Source organism: Bos javanicus, chromosome 25 (assembly GCF_032452875.1).
Source record: "Bos javanicus breed banteng chromosome 25, ARS-OSU_banteng_1.0, whole genome shotgun sequence".
In the NCBI taxonomy this organism is placed as follows: Eukaryota; Metazoa; Chordata; class Mammalia; order Artiodactyla; family Bovidae; genus Bos; species Bos javanicus.
In genome coordinates, this window is record NC_083892.1 from 19,524,385 (window position 1) to 19,541,003 (window position 16,619).

The 16,619-nt window shown below is 38.2% G+C and overlaps 1 protein-coding gene across 1 annotated transcript in view; it reads left to right on the forward strand.

Moving 5' to 3' along the window:
• LOC133238361 (phospholipid-transporting ATPase ABCA3-like) overlaps positions 1 to 16,619 on the forward strand; it is a 219,104-nt gene that overhangs the window by 139,861 nt on the left and 62,624 nt on the right. Inside the window, exon 17 of the mRNA XM_061401372.1 lies at positions 2,301 to 2,399. Coding sequence (XP_061257356.1) covers positions 2,301 to 2,399 — 99 coding nt within the window. The remainder of the gene's footprint in view (positions 1 to 2,300; positions 2,400 to 16,619) is intronic.

Consider the following 16,619-nt stretch of genomic DNA (forward strand, 5'->3'; position numbering starts at 1 on the left):
TAGGAATTTGATCTCAGTAGTTACCCAAATTAATTATAGAGACACACTGATGATAATTCTACCTGGGATTCCCATCTGTGTCTCTCCTCTATAATTAATTTGGCTAACTACTGAGAAATGAACAACTAGTCACACAGATTATTATCAACATATATGATGTGGGTTTCTGGGCCATGGACAGTGAGTTTATCTAACATAGCATAAAATATGTATCATGAAGTTAGGAAAGACTATGTTTGTTCACAATAAAGTTTTTTTTTTTTAACAAGATAATTGTAGACCAACCATTGAAAGAGAAAAAACTACCAGAATTAGATCTCAATAACCTGTGTAATTGACAGAATAGGTCACTATAGTAGGAAAAGAATAAAAATGACAAGGAGTCACATGACAAATCATCATAGGAAGCAGGGTCAGACTGAACTGAGAGGCAAGAATAGAACTGATATTATCCAGCTTGGATATTATAATATCCAAGCTGGATAAAGTTAGATGGAAATAGAGTTTAACTAAAATACAGAGGAAATTTAGCAGATGGAGAGTGTTTAGTCCACCACCTCCGAGGCTGATCCTTTATATTCTTGATAGTCCTTCACTGGGAATGAGAGTGTTTAAGATGTGGATGGGTTTCTGGAGATCTTTTGAACCTAAAGAAAGTGAAAGTGAAGTCGTGTCTGACTCTTTGCAACCCCATGGATTGTAGCCTACGAGATTCCTCCATCCATAGGATTTTTCAGGCAAGAATACTGGAGTGGGTTGCCATTTCCTTCTCCAGGAGATCTTCCCAACCCAGGGATTGAACCCAGGTCTCCTACATTGTAGGCAGACACTTTACCATCTGAGCCACCAGAGAAGTCTTTGAACCTAAAACAGTGTTCGTTCTTCCTTGGTAATATTGTTCTTTAGGATCCTTGATATAACTACTCCACAAGTAGCAAAGCTTCCATACAATTCACCTACCTATTTGATTAAATCTTTATTTCTTGATACCCAGTTCGTACTTCAGTAACTACATTTTTTGTAATTTAGTGGCCTACACCACCTGTAATTTGAACCCTTTTCCCATTTGATGCAGGAACCACATGTGAATAAATTAACTTTTATCAACTAGCTATAGTCCTTAATAATTATAGAAAATAAGTTGATAATATTTGTAAAAGGACAAAAGAATTTATGTCAAAAATCAAGTTTTAGTGGGGAGAAATTTGGTAAAGTAAATATCTCTTTGTTATTTCCATTTGTTTCATGATAAGCAGTACAGAATAAAGAGCTACTAAATATCTTTCCCATGGCCAACCAAAAATTATTGTGGAATAAAACAATATTGAAAACACATCTAAAAACAAAAAGCTCTAATATCTTAATTTTAAAATGGGCAAAGGATTTGAATAAACATTTATCCAAGGGAAATGTACAATCTGCCAATAAGCACATGAAAAGATGCTTGACATAACTACCCATTAGGGAAAGGCAAATAAAAAAAAAAACAAAAAAAACAAATATTGGTAGTGATGTGAAAAATTGGAAACTCGTGTGTTGCTATTAGGTATATAAAATGGTATGTCTGCTATGGAAAATAGTATACCAGTTCCTCAAAAAGTTAAACATAGACTTACCATGTGATCACAGCAATTCCATTTCTAGCGTATACCCAAAATATTTGAAAGCAGGAACTCAAGCAGACAGTTGTACACCAATGTTCACAGCATTATTCACAAAATCCAAAAGGTAGAAACAACCCAAATGCCCACTTATGAATGAATGGATAAGCAGCATGTTGTATCTTCATACAACGAGTATTCAGCCTTAAAAAGAAATTAAATTCTGATACATGCTGCAACATGGATGAACCTAGAAAAAAATTATGCTAAATGAAATAAGCCAGACACAGAAAGACAAATAGTGTATGATTCTAACTTATGTGAGGCACATAAAATAGGCAAATTAATAGAGACAGAAAATAAAGTGAAGTTGAGAAAATGGAGGAAGGGGTGTATTTTAGGATTATAAAATAGTTCTGGAAATGCATGGTGGTGATGGTTGTGCAACACTGTGAGTGTATTTAATGCTGCTTGGATTTAAACTTAAATGAATTTAACACAAAATGGTGAAATGGTTTTACCACATTAAAAATTTAAAGAAAAAAACAGGGAAAAATATAATTGGACATAAAGTTATATATTAATTGGGAAAAAAGTAAGTGCTCATTTTTTTTTCCTGATTCCATTTAATAGGAACTGTGCTAGTATTTTCTAGACTTGTACTAGCGTTTTCCTTTCCTTTTCCTTCTCTCTTTCCAGGTTCGAAGCTCTGTTTAATGATCTGGAAATGAAAAAAGGAGAGCTGGGCGTTGCCAACTTTGGTGCTTCAATCACTACCATGGAAGAAGTCTTCCTTAAGTGAGTGACAATGACCTTAAAAAAACTTAACAAACTTCCACCTCTAAAATCTTGCATCAGTTTGAGAGCAAACCCCACCCAGTTGGCATTGGAATAAAGTCATTGCAGTTATGGCTTTATGGGAGTGGGCAATGGCATCCCACTCCAGTACTCTTGCCTGGAAAATCCCATGGGCGGAGGAGCCTGGTGGTCTGCTGTGCATGGGGTTGCTAGGAGTCGTACATGACTGAGCAACTTCATTTTCACTTTTCACTTTCCACTTTCACGCATTGGAGAAGGCAATGGCAACCCACTCCAGTGTTCTTGCCTGGAGAATCCCAAGGATGGGGGAGCCTGGTGGGCTGCCATTTATGGGGTCACACAGAGTCGGACACGACTGAAGTGACTTAGCAGCAGCATACATATATATATTTTATGCTATTGCATTTCTATATTTTCAGGTGAGCCTATAGGAAGATGTTGAGCTTGGGCCCTGCTGTTTGTGGTAAAAGATTTAGGAGTTAGTCAAGAAGAAAAGAGTCTTCCACTGCAGCTCAGTCATTAAAGCATCTGGCACACAATACAGTGGTCTGCCGGTAATGCAGAAGTCCACCCATAATGCAGGAGACCTGGGTTGATTCTGAGCGGGGATGATCCCCTGGAGAAGGAAATGGCAATCCACTCCAGCATTCTTGCCTGGGAAATACCATGGACAGAGGAACCTGGTGGGCTACAGTCCATGGGGTCACAGTAGTCAGACACGACGTCACAAATAAACCACCCCCACTAAGAAAAATAAAGGATTAATATGACTATGTCATCATAGGAAAAGTTCTAGTTTTAACTTTAAATTACTTTAAAATTAACTAGAAATGACTTTAAAATTTTGACCTAAGCATGTTTCTGTTGGGAGGCGGGGGGAGGGGGGTGGGGTGGGGTGGGGGGCGGATTTTCCTCTACCTTTCTAAGTGCTTCTGACTGGTCTAAGAATTAACTTGATATGCAATAGAGCAGGAGAAAATCAAACAAAAGTTTAATAGCATATATACATGGAAGAGACCCAAGAGCACTAAGTAACTAACTAAAATGGCTGAAACCCTCACCTTAAATACTATCTTCAGCTCAAGACAAAAGATGTTGGGAGTAGAGGTTTTGGAATTCAAAAGGAAGGAGGACAATTCAAATGGAGCTGAAAAAAGCAAATGTTTGGTAAAAAATACATTTGCTGGGCCAGGCAGAAATTATGGGACACAGAACAGACTCTACTCTATAGTCCCTGCCTGAGTTTCCTCCACACAGCTAACCTATATGCTTTGCAGGTACCTCTCATAATAGCTCTATTCCTAGAAAAGGCCCTTTTTCAAAATATTTCAGGTAGCTTAGATGGAAGTAAAAAGAAAGACTTCCTGAGTTTTTTAGGCTCGATTGTTTTCAGCTTGCCCACATGGAAAGAGACATTTTGGGGTGGCAAAATTTCCTCCCCTGCATTTCTATAATTTATTTAATTTGTACGCAGTTTGTTTCTTGCACTGTGCAGAAGTGCAAAATGAAAATGCTCAGAGAATTCAGGCTGTTACCTAGCAAAGTCAGATGGTTACCAATCAAAGGTTTTACAAAATGCCCTTTTTTTGATAGGGTAATGACATAATTACATCTACATTTCATTCTCTCAGACTCAGGGATTTAAAATTGTCAATGTCTCAGAACTGACTTAGGGTTAATAAGTTCACAGAAGACTAATATATATAAATTAAAGGCTGTTTCATTAATTTATAATGAACCATAATAAGACTGATTTATAATGATTATGGCCTCTTTGCCGTTTAATGTCATCTTGTGTGTCTCTAGGCAAGCTGCATAGGGAGCAAAATGATAATAAGAAAGTTATTTTGTAAGCCCAATTAGATCAAGCATCATAAGGGCAGAGACCATGTCTGTTTTGTTCACTAACTGTTCTTGGGGCCCCAAACAATACCTGCCACAGAATTTGATACTGCTCTTGAATGAATAAATGAATTAATTAATGTCATTTAAAACCATTATCTCCACAATAGATGCTCTACCACCTTCTGGGAATTCCAAATTAAAACCTTGGACCATGACACCTAGGTTGTCTCTTCTATGGGTTAACATCATAGCCTGTTACAGAGTCTCCTTTCCAACCTTTTTATTTTCATTTTTTTATTGTACTAAAATATACCCGCATTTCACATTTTGAATACTTTTACATATACAGTTCAGTGGTATTTCACATTATTGTGCAACCATCACCAATATTCATAACCATAACTCTTTTCATCTTATAAAACTGAATATCTGTACCTATGAAACAATAACTCTCCATTCTTTCCTACCCCTACCCTGGAAACAACCATTATACTTTCTGCCTTTATGATTTTTACTACTGTAAGTGGAACCATATAGTATTTTTTATTTTCTCACTGGTTTATTTCACTTGGCTTAATGTCCTCAAGGTTTATACATGATGTAGCATATTGAAGAATTTCCTTCCTTTTGGAAATTGAATAGAATCCCATTGTATTATATACCACACTTTGCTCATCCATTCATTGGTCAGTGGATGCCTATGTTGCTTCCAAATTTGGGGTATTATGAATAAATGCTGCTTTGAATGTCATATAAAATCATCTTTGAGACCCTGCTTCCAATTCCTTTTGGAATATGCCCAGAAGTGGAAATGCTGGATCATACAGTAATTCTACTTTTTTCACAGTGAGGAGAAAAGTTATTTCTTTTGATACAATAAAATTCAAATAAATCAGTTCAGTTCAGTCACTCAGTTGTGTGTGACTCTTTGCGACCCCATGAAATGCAGCATGCCAGGCTTCCCTGTCCATCACCAACTCCCAGAGTTTGGTCAAACTCATGTCCTAAGTGGAACTTAGGACACGCCTAAGATGGCATCCAGTCGGTGATGCCATCCAACCAGCTCATCCTCTGTTGTCCCCTTCTCCTCCTGCCTTCAATCTTTCCCAGTGTCAGGGTTTTTTCCAATGAGTCAGTACTTCACATCAGGTGGCCAAAGTATTGGAGTGTCAGCATCAGTCCTTCCAATGAATAATCAGGACTGATTTCCTTTAGGATTAACTGGATTGATCTCCTTGAAGTCCAAGAACTCTCAAGAGTCTTCTCCAACACCAATTCTTCAACTCTCAGCTTTCTTTATGGTCCAACTCTCACATCCATACATGACTACTGGGAAAACCATAGCCTTGACTAGACAGACCTTTGTTGGCAAAGTAATGTCTCTGCTTTTTAATATGCTGTTTAGGTTGGTCATAACTTTTCTTCCAAGGAGCAAGCATCTTTTAATTTCATGGCTGCAGTCAGCATCTGCAGTGATTTTGGAGCCCAACAAAACAAAGTCTGTCACTGTTTCCACTGTTTCCCCATCTATTTGCCATGAAGTGATGGGACCAGGTGCCATGATCTTTGTTTTTTGGGTGTTGAGTTTTAAGCCAGCTTTTTTACTCTCTTCTTTCACTTTCATCACCAGACTCTTCAGTTCCTCTTCACTTTCTGCCATAAGGGTGGTGTTATCTGCATATCTGAGGTTACTGATATTTCTCCTGGCAATCTTGATTCCAGCTTGTGCTTCATCCAGCCCAGCATTTCGCATGATGTACTCTGCATATAAGTTAAATAAATAAGGTGACAGTATTCAAAAAAATAGGGGGAAATTGTGTTAATAACTTGGATGATATTATGTTATATAAGGAGTTCAGTTCAGCTCACTTCTGTCGCTCATTCGTGTCTGACTCTCTGTGACCCCATGGACTGCAGTACACCAAGCTTCCCTGTCCATCATGAACTCCTGGAGCTTACTCAAACTCATGTCCATTGAGTCGACGATGCTCTCCAACCATCTCATCCTCTGTTGTCCCCTTTTAATCCTGCCTTCAATCTTTCCCAGCATCAGGGTCTTTCAAATGAGTCAGTTCTTCCCAACGGTGGCCAAAGTATTGGAGTTTCAGCTTCAGAAGTAGATGTTTTTCTGGAACTCTCTTGCTTCTTCCACTGAAGAACATACATCCAATGTATGTTGGCAATTTGATCTCTGGTTCCTCTGCCTTTTCTAAATTCAGCTTGAGCATTTAGAAGTTCAAGGTTCAAGTACTGCTGAAGCCTGGCTTGGAGAATTCTGAGTATTACTTTGCTAGTGTGTGAGATGAGTGCAATTGTGCGGTAGTTTGAGCATTCTTTGGCATTGCCTTTCTTTGAGATTGGAATGAAAACTGACCTTTTTCAGCTCTGTGGCCACTGCTGAGTTTTGCAAATTTGCTGGCATATTGAGTGCAGCACTTTCACAGCATCATGTTTTAGGATTTGAAATAGCTCAATTGGAAATTCATCACCATTAGCTTTGTTTGTAGTAATTTTTCCTAAGGCCCACTTAACTTCACATTCCAGGATGTCTGGCTCTAGGTGAGTGATCACACCATCATGATTATCTGGGTCGAGAAGATCTTTTTTGTACAGTTCTTCTGTGTACTCTTGCCACCTCTTCTTAATATCTTCTGCTTGTTAGGTCCATACCATTTCTGTCCTTTATCGAGCCCATCTTTGCATGAAATGTTCCCTTGGTATCTCTAATTTTCTTGAAGAGATCTCTAGTCTTTCCCATTCTGTTGTTTTGCTCTGTTTCTTTGCATTGATCGCTGAGGAAGGCTTGCTTATCTCTCCTTGCTATTCTTTAGAACTGCATTCGGATGTTTATATCTTTCCTTTTCTCCTTTGCTTTTTGCTTCTCTTCTTTCACAGCTATTTGTAAGGCCTCCCCAGACAGCCATTTTGCTTTTTTGCATTTCTTTTTCTTGGGGATGTTCTTGATCCCTGTCTCCTGTACAATGTCACGAACCTCCATGCATAGTTCATCAGGCACTCTGTCTATCATCTATAGTCCTTTAAATCTATTTCTCACTTCCACTGTATAATCATAAGGGATTTGATTTAGGTCATACCTGAATGGTCTAGTGGTTTTCCCTACTTTCTTCAATTTAAATCTGAATTTGGTAATAAGGAGTTCATGATCTGAGCCACAGTCAGCTCTCAGTCTTGTTTTTGCTGACTACATAGAGCTTCTCCATCTTTGGCTGCAAAGAATATAACCAATCTGATTTCAGTGTTGACCATCTGGTGATGTCCATGTGTAGAGTCTTCTCTTGTGTTGTTGGAAGAGGGTGTTTGCTATGACCAGTGTGTTCTCTTGGCAGAACTCTATTAGCCTTTGCCCTGCTTCATTCCGCACTCCAAGGCCAAATTTGCCTGTTACTCCAGGTGTTTCTTGACTTCTTACTTTTGCATTCCAGTCCCCTATAATAAAAAGGACATCTTTTTGGGGTGTTAGTTCTAAAAGATCTTGTAGGTCTTCATAGAACCGTTCAACCTCAGCTTCTTTAGCATTACTGCTTGGGGCATAGGATTGGATTACCATGATATTGGTTTGCCTTGGAAACGAATAGAGATCATTCTGTCATTTTTGAGTTTGCATCCAAGTACTGCATTTCGAACTCTTGTTGACCATGATGGCTACTCCATTTCTTCTAAGGGACTCCTGCCCGCAGTAGTAGATATAATGGTCATCTGCATTAAATTCACCCATTCCAGTCCATTTCAGTTCGCTGATTCCTAGAATGTGGACATTCACTCTTGCCATCTCCTATTTGACCACTTCCAATTTGCCTCGATTCATGGACCTAACATTCCAGGTTCCTGTGCAATATTGCACTTTACAGCATCAGACCTTGCTTCTATCACCAGTCACATCCACAACTAGTATTGTTTTTGCTTTGGCCACATCCCTTCATTCTTTCTGGAGTTATTCCTCCAATGATCTCCAGTAGCATTTGGGCACTTACCGACCCAAATAACAATGTTGTGATAGTTTCAGGTGAACAATGAAGGGACTCAGTCAAACATATACATGTATCCATTCTACCCCAAAGCCCCCTTCTATCCAGGCTACCAATAACATTGAGCAGAGTTCCGCATGTTATAAAATAGTTCCTTGTTGGTTATCCATTTTTAAATATAGCAGTGTGTACATGACCATCTCAAACTCCTTAATTATCCCTTCCCCCTGGCAACCATAAGTTTGTTTTCTAATTTATGAGACTCTTTCTGCTTTGTAAGTACATTTATTTGTATCATTTCATTTTAGATTCCACATATAAGGTGTGTCATATACTATTTCTCCTTCTCTCTCTGACTTACTTCACTCAGTATGACACTTTCTAGGTCCGTCCATTTTGCTTCAAATGCATTATTTCACTCTTCTTAATGGCTGAGTAGTATTCCGTTGTATAGGTGAAAGGTTGTTGTTGACCCACAAAAAGATGCCAGTATTCTTGGCCTCCGGAGAAGAATTCAATCCTGGGTCAGAGACGAGGCTTGATCACTCAGAGCTTTTGTGTAATGAAGTTTTATTAAAGTATAAAGGAGATAGAGAAAGCTTCTGTCATAGGCATCAGAAGGGGGCAGAAAGAGTACCCCCCTGCTAGTTTTTAGCTGGATGTTATATAGTCACTCCGTTCAGTTCAGTTCAGTCACTCAGTCATGTCTGACTCTTTGTGACGCCATGAATCACAGCACGCCAGGCCTCCCTGTCCATCACCAACTCCTGGAGTTTACTCAAACTCGTGTGCATCAAGTCGGTGATGCCATCCAGCCATCTCATCCTCTCGTCCCCTTCTCCTCCTGCCCCCAATCCCTCCCAGCATCAGGGTCTTTTCCAATAAGTCAACTCTTCGCATGAGGTGGCCAAAGTATTGGAGTTTCAGCTTTAGCATCAGTCTTTCCAATGAACACCCAGAACTGATCTCCTTTAGAATGGACTGGTTGGATCTCCTTGCAGTCCAAGGACTCTCAAGAGTCTTCTCCAACACCACAGTTCAAAAGCATCAATTCTTTGGTGCTCAACTTTCTTCACAGTCCAACTCTCACATCCATACATGACCGCTGGAAAAACCATAGCTTTGACTAGATGGACCTTTGTTGGCAAAGTAATGTCTCTGCTTTTCAATACACTATCTAGATTGGTCATAACTTTCCCTCCAAGGAGTAAGCATCTTTTAATTTTATGGCTGCAATCACCATCTGCAGTGATTTTGGAGCCCAACAAAATAAAGTCTGACACTGTTTCCACTGTTTCCCCATCTATTTCCCATGAAATGATGGGACCAGATGCCATGATCTTAGTTTTCTGAATGTTGAGCTTTAAGCCAACGTTTTCACTCTCCTCTTTCACTCTCATCAAGAGGCTTTTTAGTTCCTCTTCACTATATAGTCACTGCTGCTGCTGCCGCTGCTGCTGCTAAGTTGCTTCAGTCGTGTCTGACTCTGTGCTACCCCAGAGACGGCAGCCCACCAGGCTTACCCGTCCCTGGGATTCTCCAGGCAAGAACACTGGAGTGGGTTGCCATTTCCTTCTCCAATGCATGAAAGTGAAAAGTGAAAGTGAAGTCGCTCAGTCATGTCTGACTCTTCGCGACCCCATGGACTGCAGCCCACCAGGCTACTCCGTCCATGGGATTTTCCAGGCAAAAGTACTGGAGTGGGGTGCCATTGCTTTCTCCTCTAGCAGTCTGTTCATGAAAGAAAGGAATGTCTTAAAACTCAGAATGGCACCAGGCCCCTCATCCATAAGATGTATTTTGGGAAAATCCTGGCATCAGATGAGTCATCTCAGGCGGTAAAATGATTGACTTGAATCTTGTAGAACGGCAGATTATCATACAAATAGTTTCATTTACATAGATTAAGGGAACAATGTCTGAGTATAACATAATAGTTTGTCAAGTCAGTTCTGAGCCATTAGGCAGAACCCACTTGAAGACAGAGTCTGGGGTAAAGGCATAGTACATTAACATAGCTTAAGACAAACATTTCTTTTTTTTTTTTTTAAGTAGTACCTTTGTTTGTTTGTTTGTTTTTACTTTACAGTATTGTATTGGTTTGCCATACATCAACATGAATCCACCACGGGTGTACACATGTTCCCAATCCTGAACCCCCCTCCCACCTCCCTCCCCATACCATCCCTCTGGGTCACCCCAGTGCACCAACCCCAAGCTTCCTGTATCCTGCATCGAACTTGGACTGGCGATTCATTTCTTATATGATATTATACATGTTTTAATGCCCTTCTCCCAAATCATCCCCCCCCTCCCTCTCCTGCAGAGTCCAAAAGACTGTTCTATACATCTGTGTCTCTTTTGCTGTCTCACAAAAATAACAGGGTTATCGTTACCATCTTTCTAAATTCCATATATATGCGTTAGTATATTGTATTGGTGTTTTTCTTTCTGGCTTACTTCACTCTGTATAATGGGCTCCCGTTTCATCCACCTCATTAGAACTGATTCAAATGTATTCTTTTTAATGGCTGAGTAATACTTCATTGTGTATATGTACCACAGCTTTCTTATCCATTCATCTGCTGATGGACATCTAGGTTGCTTCCAAGGACAAACATTTCCATAAGGGGAATGCATTGGTTAACTCAAGGTTTGAGAATAGTTAACTTCAGGTGGAACCAGGTGTCATTATGGCAACACAGTATTTTAAGAGAAACCTCTTTTTAAATTTGTATAGAGAAGAAAAAAAAATATATATATATATATATATATCACTAGTTTGTTTCCTCCTGCCGCTTAAGAGAGAGATAAAAAATGTCTGACACTTGCAGCCTATTTCCTCCATTGGAGACCCCTGGCCTTCCTGCCTGTTACCCTCTCATATATGTACTGTATCCTCTTTAGCCATTTCTCAGTCGATGGACATTTAGTTTACTTTCATGTCTTGGCTGTTGTAAACAGTGCTTCAGTGAACATTGGGGTGAATGTATCTTTTCAAATCATGTTATTCTCTGGATATATGCCCAGGAATGGGATTGTAGGGTCATATGGTAGTTTTTTTTTAAGGAACCCCATGCTGTTCTCCATAGTGACTCTACCAATTTACATTCCCACCAACAGTGTAGAAAGGTTTCTTTCTCTCCACACCCTCTCCAGCATTTATTGTTTGATGATAGTCATTCTGACTGATGTGAGGTGATATCTCATTGTAGTTTTGATTGGCATTTTTCTAATAATTAGCAGTGTTGGCCATCTTTGTTTGTACCTACGGGCCATCTGTATGTCTTTTTTGAATAAAAGCCTATTTAATTCTTCTGCCCATTTTTTGAGTGGATTGTTTGTTTTTACACTGTTCATGAGGTGTTTGCAAATTTTGGAGACTAATCCTTTGTCAGTCACATCATTTGCAAATATTTTCTCCCAATCTGTGGGTTGTCTTTTCATTTTGTTTACTGTTTCCTTCGCTGTGCAAAAACTTTTGAGTTTAAATAGGTCCAATTTATTTATTTTGTTTTTATTTCCATTATTATAGGAACTGTATTAAAAAAAACTATTCCTGTGGTTTATGTCAGTGAATATTCACCTATGTTTTCCTCTAGGAGTTTTATAGTGTCTGGTCTCATATTTAGGTTTTTAATCCATTTTATTTTTGTGTCTGGAGTTAAATAATGATTTATTTTCATTTTTTACATGTGGCTTTCCAGTTTTTCCAGCAACATTGAAGAGACTGTCTTTCCAACATTGTGCAATCTTGCTTCCTTTGTAATAGATTAATTGGTCATCAGTGCATGGGCTTATTTCTGGATTTTCTATCCTATTCCATTGATCTATTTTCTATTTTTGTGCCAATATCATACTGTTCAGATGACTGTAGCTTTGTAGTATAGTCTGAAATCAAGGAGCCTGATTCCTCCAGCTTTTTTTTCTTTTTTAAGATTGCTTTGGCTATATGAGAGTTCCAGAAAAATATCTACTTCTGCCTTATTGACTACACCAAAGTGGCTTAAAACTCAGCATTCAGAAAACTAAGATCATGGCATCTGGTCCCATCACTTCATGGGAAATAGATGGGGAAACAGTGAAAACAGTGTCCAACTTTATTTTGTTGGGCTCCAAAATCACTGCAGATGGTGATTGCAGCCATGAAATTAAAAGATGCTTACTCCTTGGAAGAAAAGTGTTGACCAACCTAGACAGCATATTAAAAAGCAGACACATTACTTTGCTGACAAAGGTCTCTCTAGTCAAAGCTATGGTTTTTCCAGTAGTCATGTATGGATGTGAGAGCTGGACTGTAAAGAAAGTTGAGCACCAAAGAATTGATGCTTTTGAACTGTGGTATTGGAGAAGATTCTTGTGAGTCCCTTGGACTGCAAGGAAATCCAACCAGTCCATCCATAAGGAAATCAGTCCTGAATATTCATTGGAAGGACTGATGCTGAAGCTGAAACTCCAATACTTGGCCCACCTGCTAGGAAGAACTGACTCATTTGAAAAGACCCTGATGCTGGGAAAGATTGGAGGCAGGAGAAGAAGGGGACGACAGAGGATGATATGGTTGGATGGCAGCACTGACTCAATGGACATGAGTTTGAGTAAACTCCAGGAGTTTATGATGGACAGGGAGGCCTGGCCTGCTCCACTCCATGGGGTCACAAAGAGAGAGACACGACTGAGTACTGAACTGTGAGCTTGGCTATGTGGGGACTTCTGTGTCTCCATACAAATTTTGAAATTTGTTGTTGTTGTTGTTGTTCTAGTTCTGTGAAAAATGCCATAGTAATTTGATAGGGATTGTACTGAATTTGTAGATTGCCTTGGATAATGTAGTTTTTGACAATATTGATTCTTCCAATCCACAAACATGGTATATCTTTTCATATGCTTATATCTCATTTGATTTCTTTCATCAGCATCTTATAGTTTTGGAGTCACAGGTCTTTGTTTTGTCTCCTTAGGTAGATTTACTCCTAGGTATTTTATTCTTTTTTATCTTTGCCCATTTTTGAGTCAGATTCTTTTTTGTTGTTGAGTTTTAGAATTTATATATATTAGTCTGGTGTAAATGTAATTTGGTTTCAGACCATGAATTTTACATTGTTATAACTAGGCTCAAACACATCTTTATAAATCAAAATAGGAACCATTACAGTTAACACACTTTTGACAATGAGAAATAAGTTTGTTTATTCCTGTAGCATAAAAATCCATGCTTCGGGATTTAGTGACCTCTTGGAAAGCATTTTCCTCATCCTGCTTGTTTTGGAAGTGTTTTCTCTGCAAAAAGTTGTTGAGATGCTTGAAAAAGTGGTAGTCAGTTGGCAAGAGGTCAGGTGAATATGGCAGATGAGGCAAAACTCTGTAGCCCAATTCGTTCAACTTTTGAAGTGTTGGTCGTGCAATGTGCTGTTGGGCATTGCCATGGAGAAGAATTAAGATCCTTTCTGTTGACCAATGCCGGTGGTAGGCATTGCAGTTTCAGTGCATCGCATCAATTTGCTGAGCATACTTCTCAGATGTAATGGTTTCATTGAAATTCAGAAAGCTGTAGTGGGTCAGATGGGCAGCAGGCCACCAAACAGTGAACATGACCTTTTTTTGGTGCAAGTTTTCTTTGGGAAGTGCTTTAGAGCTTCTTCTTGGTCCAACCCCTGAGTTGGTCATCACTAACTGTCTTACACAATCCACTTTTTGTTGCACATCACAATCTGATCAAGAAATGTTCATTGCTATTGCATAGATTAAGAGAAGACAACACTTCAACAATTTTTTTTTTTTGGGTCAGCACATGAGGCATTCCACTTATTAAGCTTTTTCCCTTTCCAATTTGCTTCAAATGCCAAATGACTGTAGAATGGTCAATGTTGAGTTCTTGGGCAACTTTTTATGTAGGTGTAAGAGGCTCAGCTTCAGTGATGGCTCTCAATTTGTTGTTGTCAACTTCTGATGGTTGGCCACTATGCTTCTCATCTTCAAGGCTCTCATCTCCTTTGCAAGACTTCTTGAACCACAACTGCACTGTACATTCATTAGCACTTAGTGGGTCAAATGCACTGTTGATGTTGTGAGTTGTCTCTGCTGCTTTTATGACCCATTTTCAACTCAAATAAAAAAGCTCTTGAATTTACTTTTTGTCTAACATCACTTCCATAGTCCCAAATAAATATAAAATAAACAGTAAGGAATAAGTCATTAGCAAAACAGCATATAGTGAGAAATGTGCATTAAAATGATGTACAATATAATCACATTTATTTAGAATGTATTCTAATATCAAACAGCAAATTTCAACAATGCAAAACTACAATTACTTTTTCACCACCCTAATATATTCTTGACATTAATTCTTTACTAGACTTATGACTGGCAGATACTTTCTCCTATTCTATAAATTGCATTTTCACTCTGTGGAGATTGTCTTTGATGCATGAAGGTTTTTCATTTTTGTGAAGTACGATTTGCTTATTTTGCCTTTTGTTACTTATCCCTTTGGTATCATAAACAAGAAATCATTAACAAATACATTGTTGTGAATCTTTTGTCCTATGTTTTCTTCTAAGGGTTTTATAGTTTTTGGTCTTTGACCCATTTTGAATGGTGTTAAGTAAGGGTCCAAATACCTATATCTCCCTCTCTTTTGGACCTCCTTCCATCTAGGTCACCACAGTGCATTAAGTAGAGTTCCCTGTGCTATACAGTATAGAACATGATGTTTTGATATGTGTATACATTGTGAAATAGTAACCACAATAAAGCTAATTAACATATCCATCACTTCATACAGTTACCATTTTCTTTTTTGGTGATAAGAACACTTGAGATCTACTATTCTACATCATTTCAAATTTACAATACATTATTATTAATTATAGTCACCATACTACACTTGTGAAAAACTGTAGAACTTAACACCATTCAAACTGGATCAAAGACCTAAATATAAGAACTAAAACTATAGGTTGTGTTTTTACTCTGTGGATATTGTCTTTTGATGCATGAAAGTTTTTAATTTTCATGAAGTACAATTTGCCTATTTTGCCTTTTGCTACTTATGTGTGTGTATAATCTATTCATTTTGCTATACAGTAGAAACTAGCACAACACTGTAAAGCTACTATGAAAGTGAAAGTCGCTCAGTCATGTCTGAATCTTTGCAACCCCATAAACTACACAGTCCATGGAATTCTCTAGGCCAGAATACTGGAATGGGTAGTCTTTCCCTTCTTTAGGGGAATCTTCCCAACCCGGGGGTCAACCCAGGTCTCCCTCATTGCAGGCGGATTCTTTACAAGCTGAGATACAAAGCTAATATACTCAAGTAAAAATTTTTTGAAAATCATATTCTATACCCTTAATATTTGTAATTTTCACTTGTCAATCACACTTAAATTGGAAAATAAAAAAGATAAATAGAAAGTAAATGGCAGATGTTAGATATAAACTCAAATATATCACTAATTACACTACATGTAAATAGACTAACAACAATTCATATGCTTGTAAGGGAGTATGTCTATGTGTCTGTGGGAAAATTTTTCATCAGGGTTATCTCTAGGTATTGGAACTATTTTCCTATCTTTTTTTTTTGTATCTTGTAGTGTTTTACTCATGGAAATTATTACCAATAAATAAAATATGAAGAATAAAAATTTTAGAAAAATGACAGAGAATTTTTTTTCCTTAGGTTATAATTACTTGTGTATATTTTTTCATTCTTCTTAAGCATCCATACCAAAAGACACAGCTTTGGACATAGGCACTAAATGGAAAATGTAAGGATTTTAAAAAAAAAAAAAAACCTACTATCCAAAGGCCCTATCATTTCATAACATAAAGAACACCTTAACATCCAAAGGAGAGTTATTATCTTTGACTTAAGATAAGTGCTTTTACTTGAATAAATTCAGCTTAATGAAACGCAATATGTTACAATTGTTTTTCTCATCTTACCACAGAATGGTAGAAACTTTACCATGAATTGGCATCAGTCCTCTGACTGGTTTATTGAGAGCCAATATTACCATACTTGGGCTTCCCTGGTGGCTCAAATGGTAAAGAATCTGCCTGCAATGTGAAAGACCAGGGTTCAATCCCTGGGTCAGGAAGATCCCCTGAAGAAGGGAATGGCAACCCACTCCAGCATTCTTGCCTGGAAAACCCCATGGACAGAGGAGACTAGAGGGCTACTGTCCATGGGTTCACATAGAATTGGACAGGACCGAGTGACTAATACTTTCACTTTCACATTATCATACTGCTTTTATACAATATACTTAACAATCAGTAAGAAAGATCAAAGAGTCCTCCAAATTTGGAAATTTGTTTGCTATTTGACAAATAAAATAGATTTAAGGTATAGTCAAAG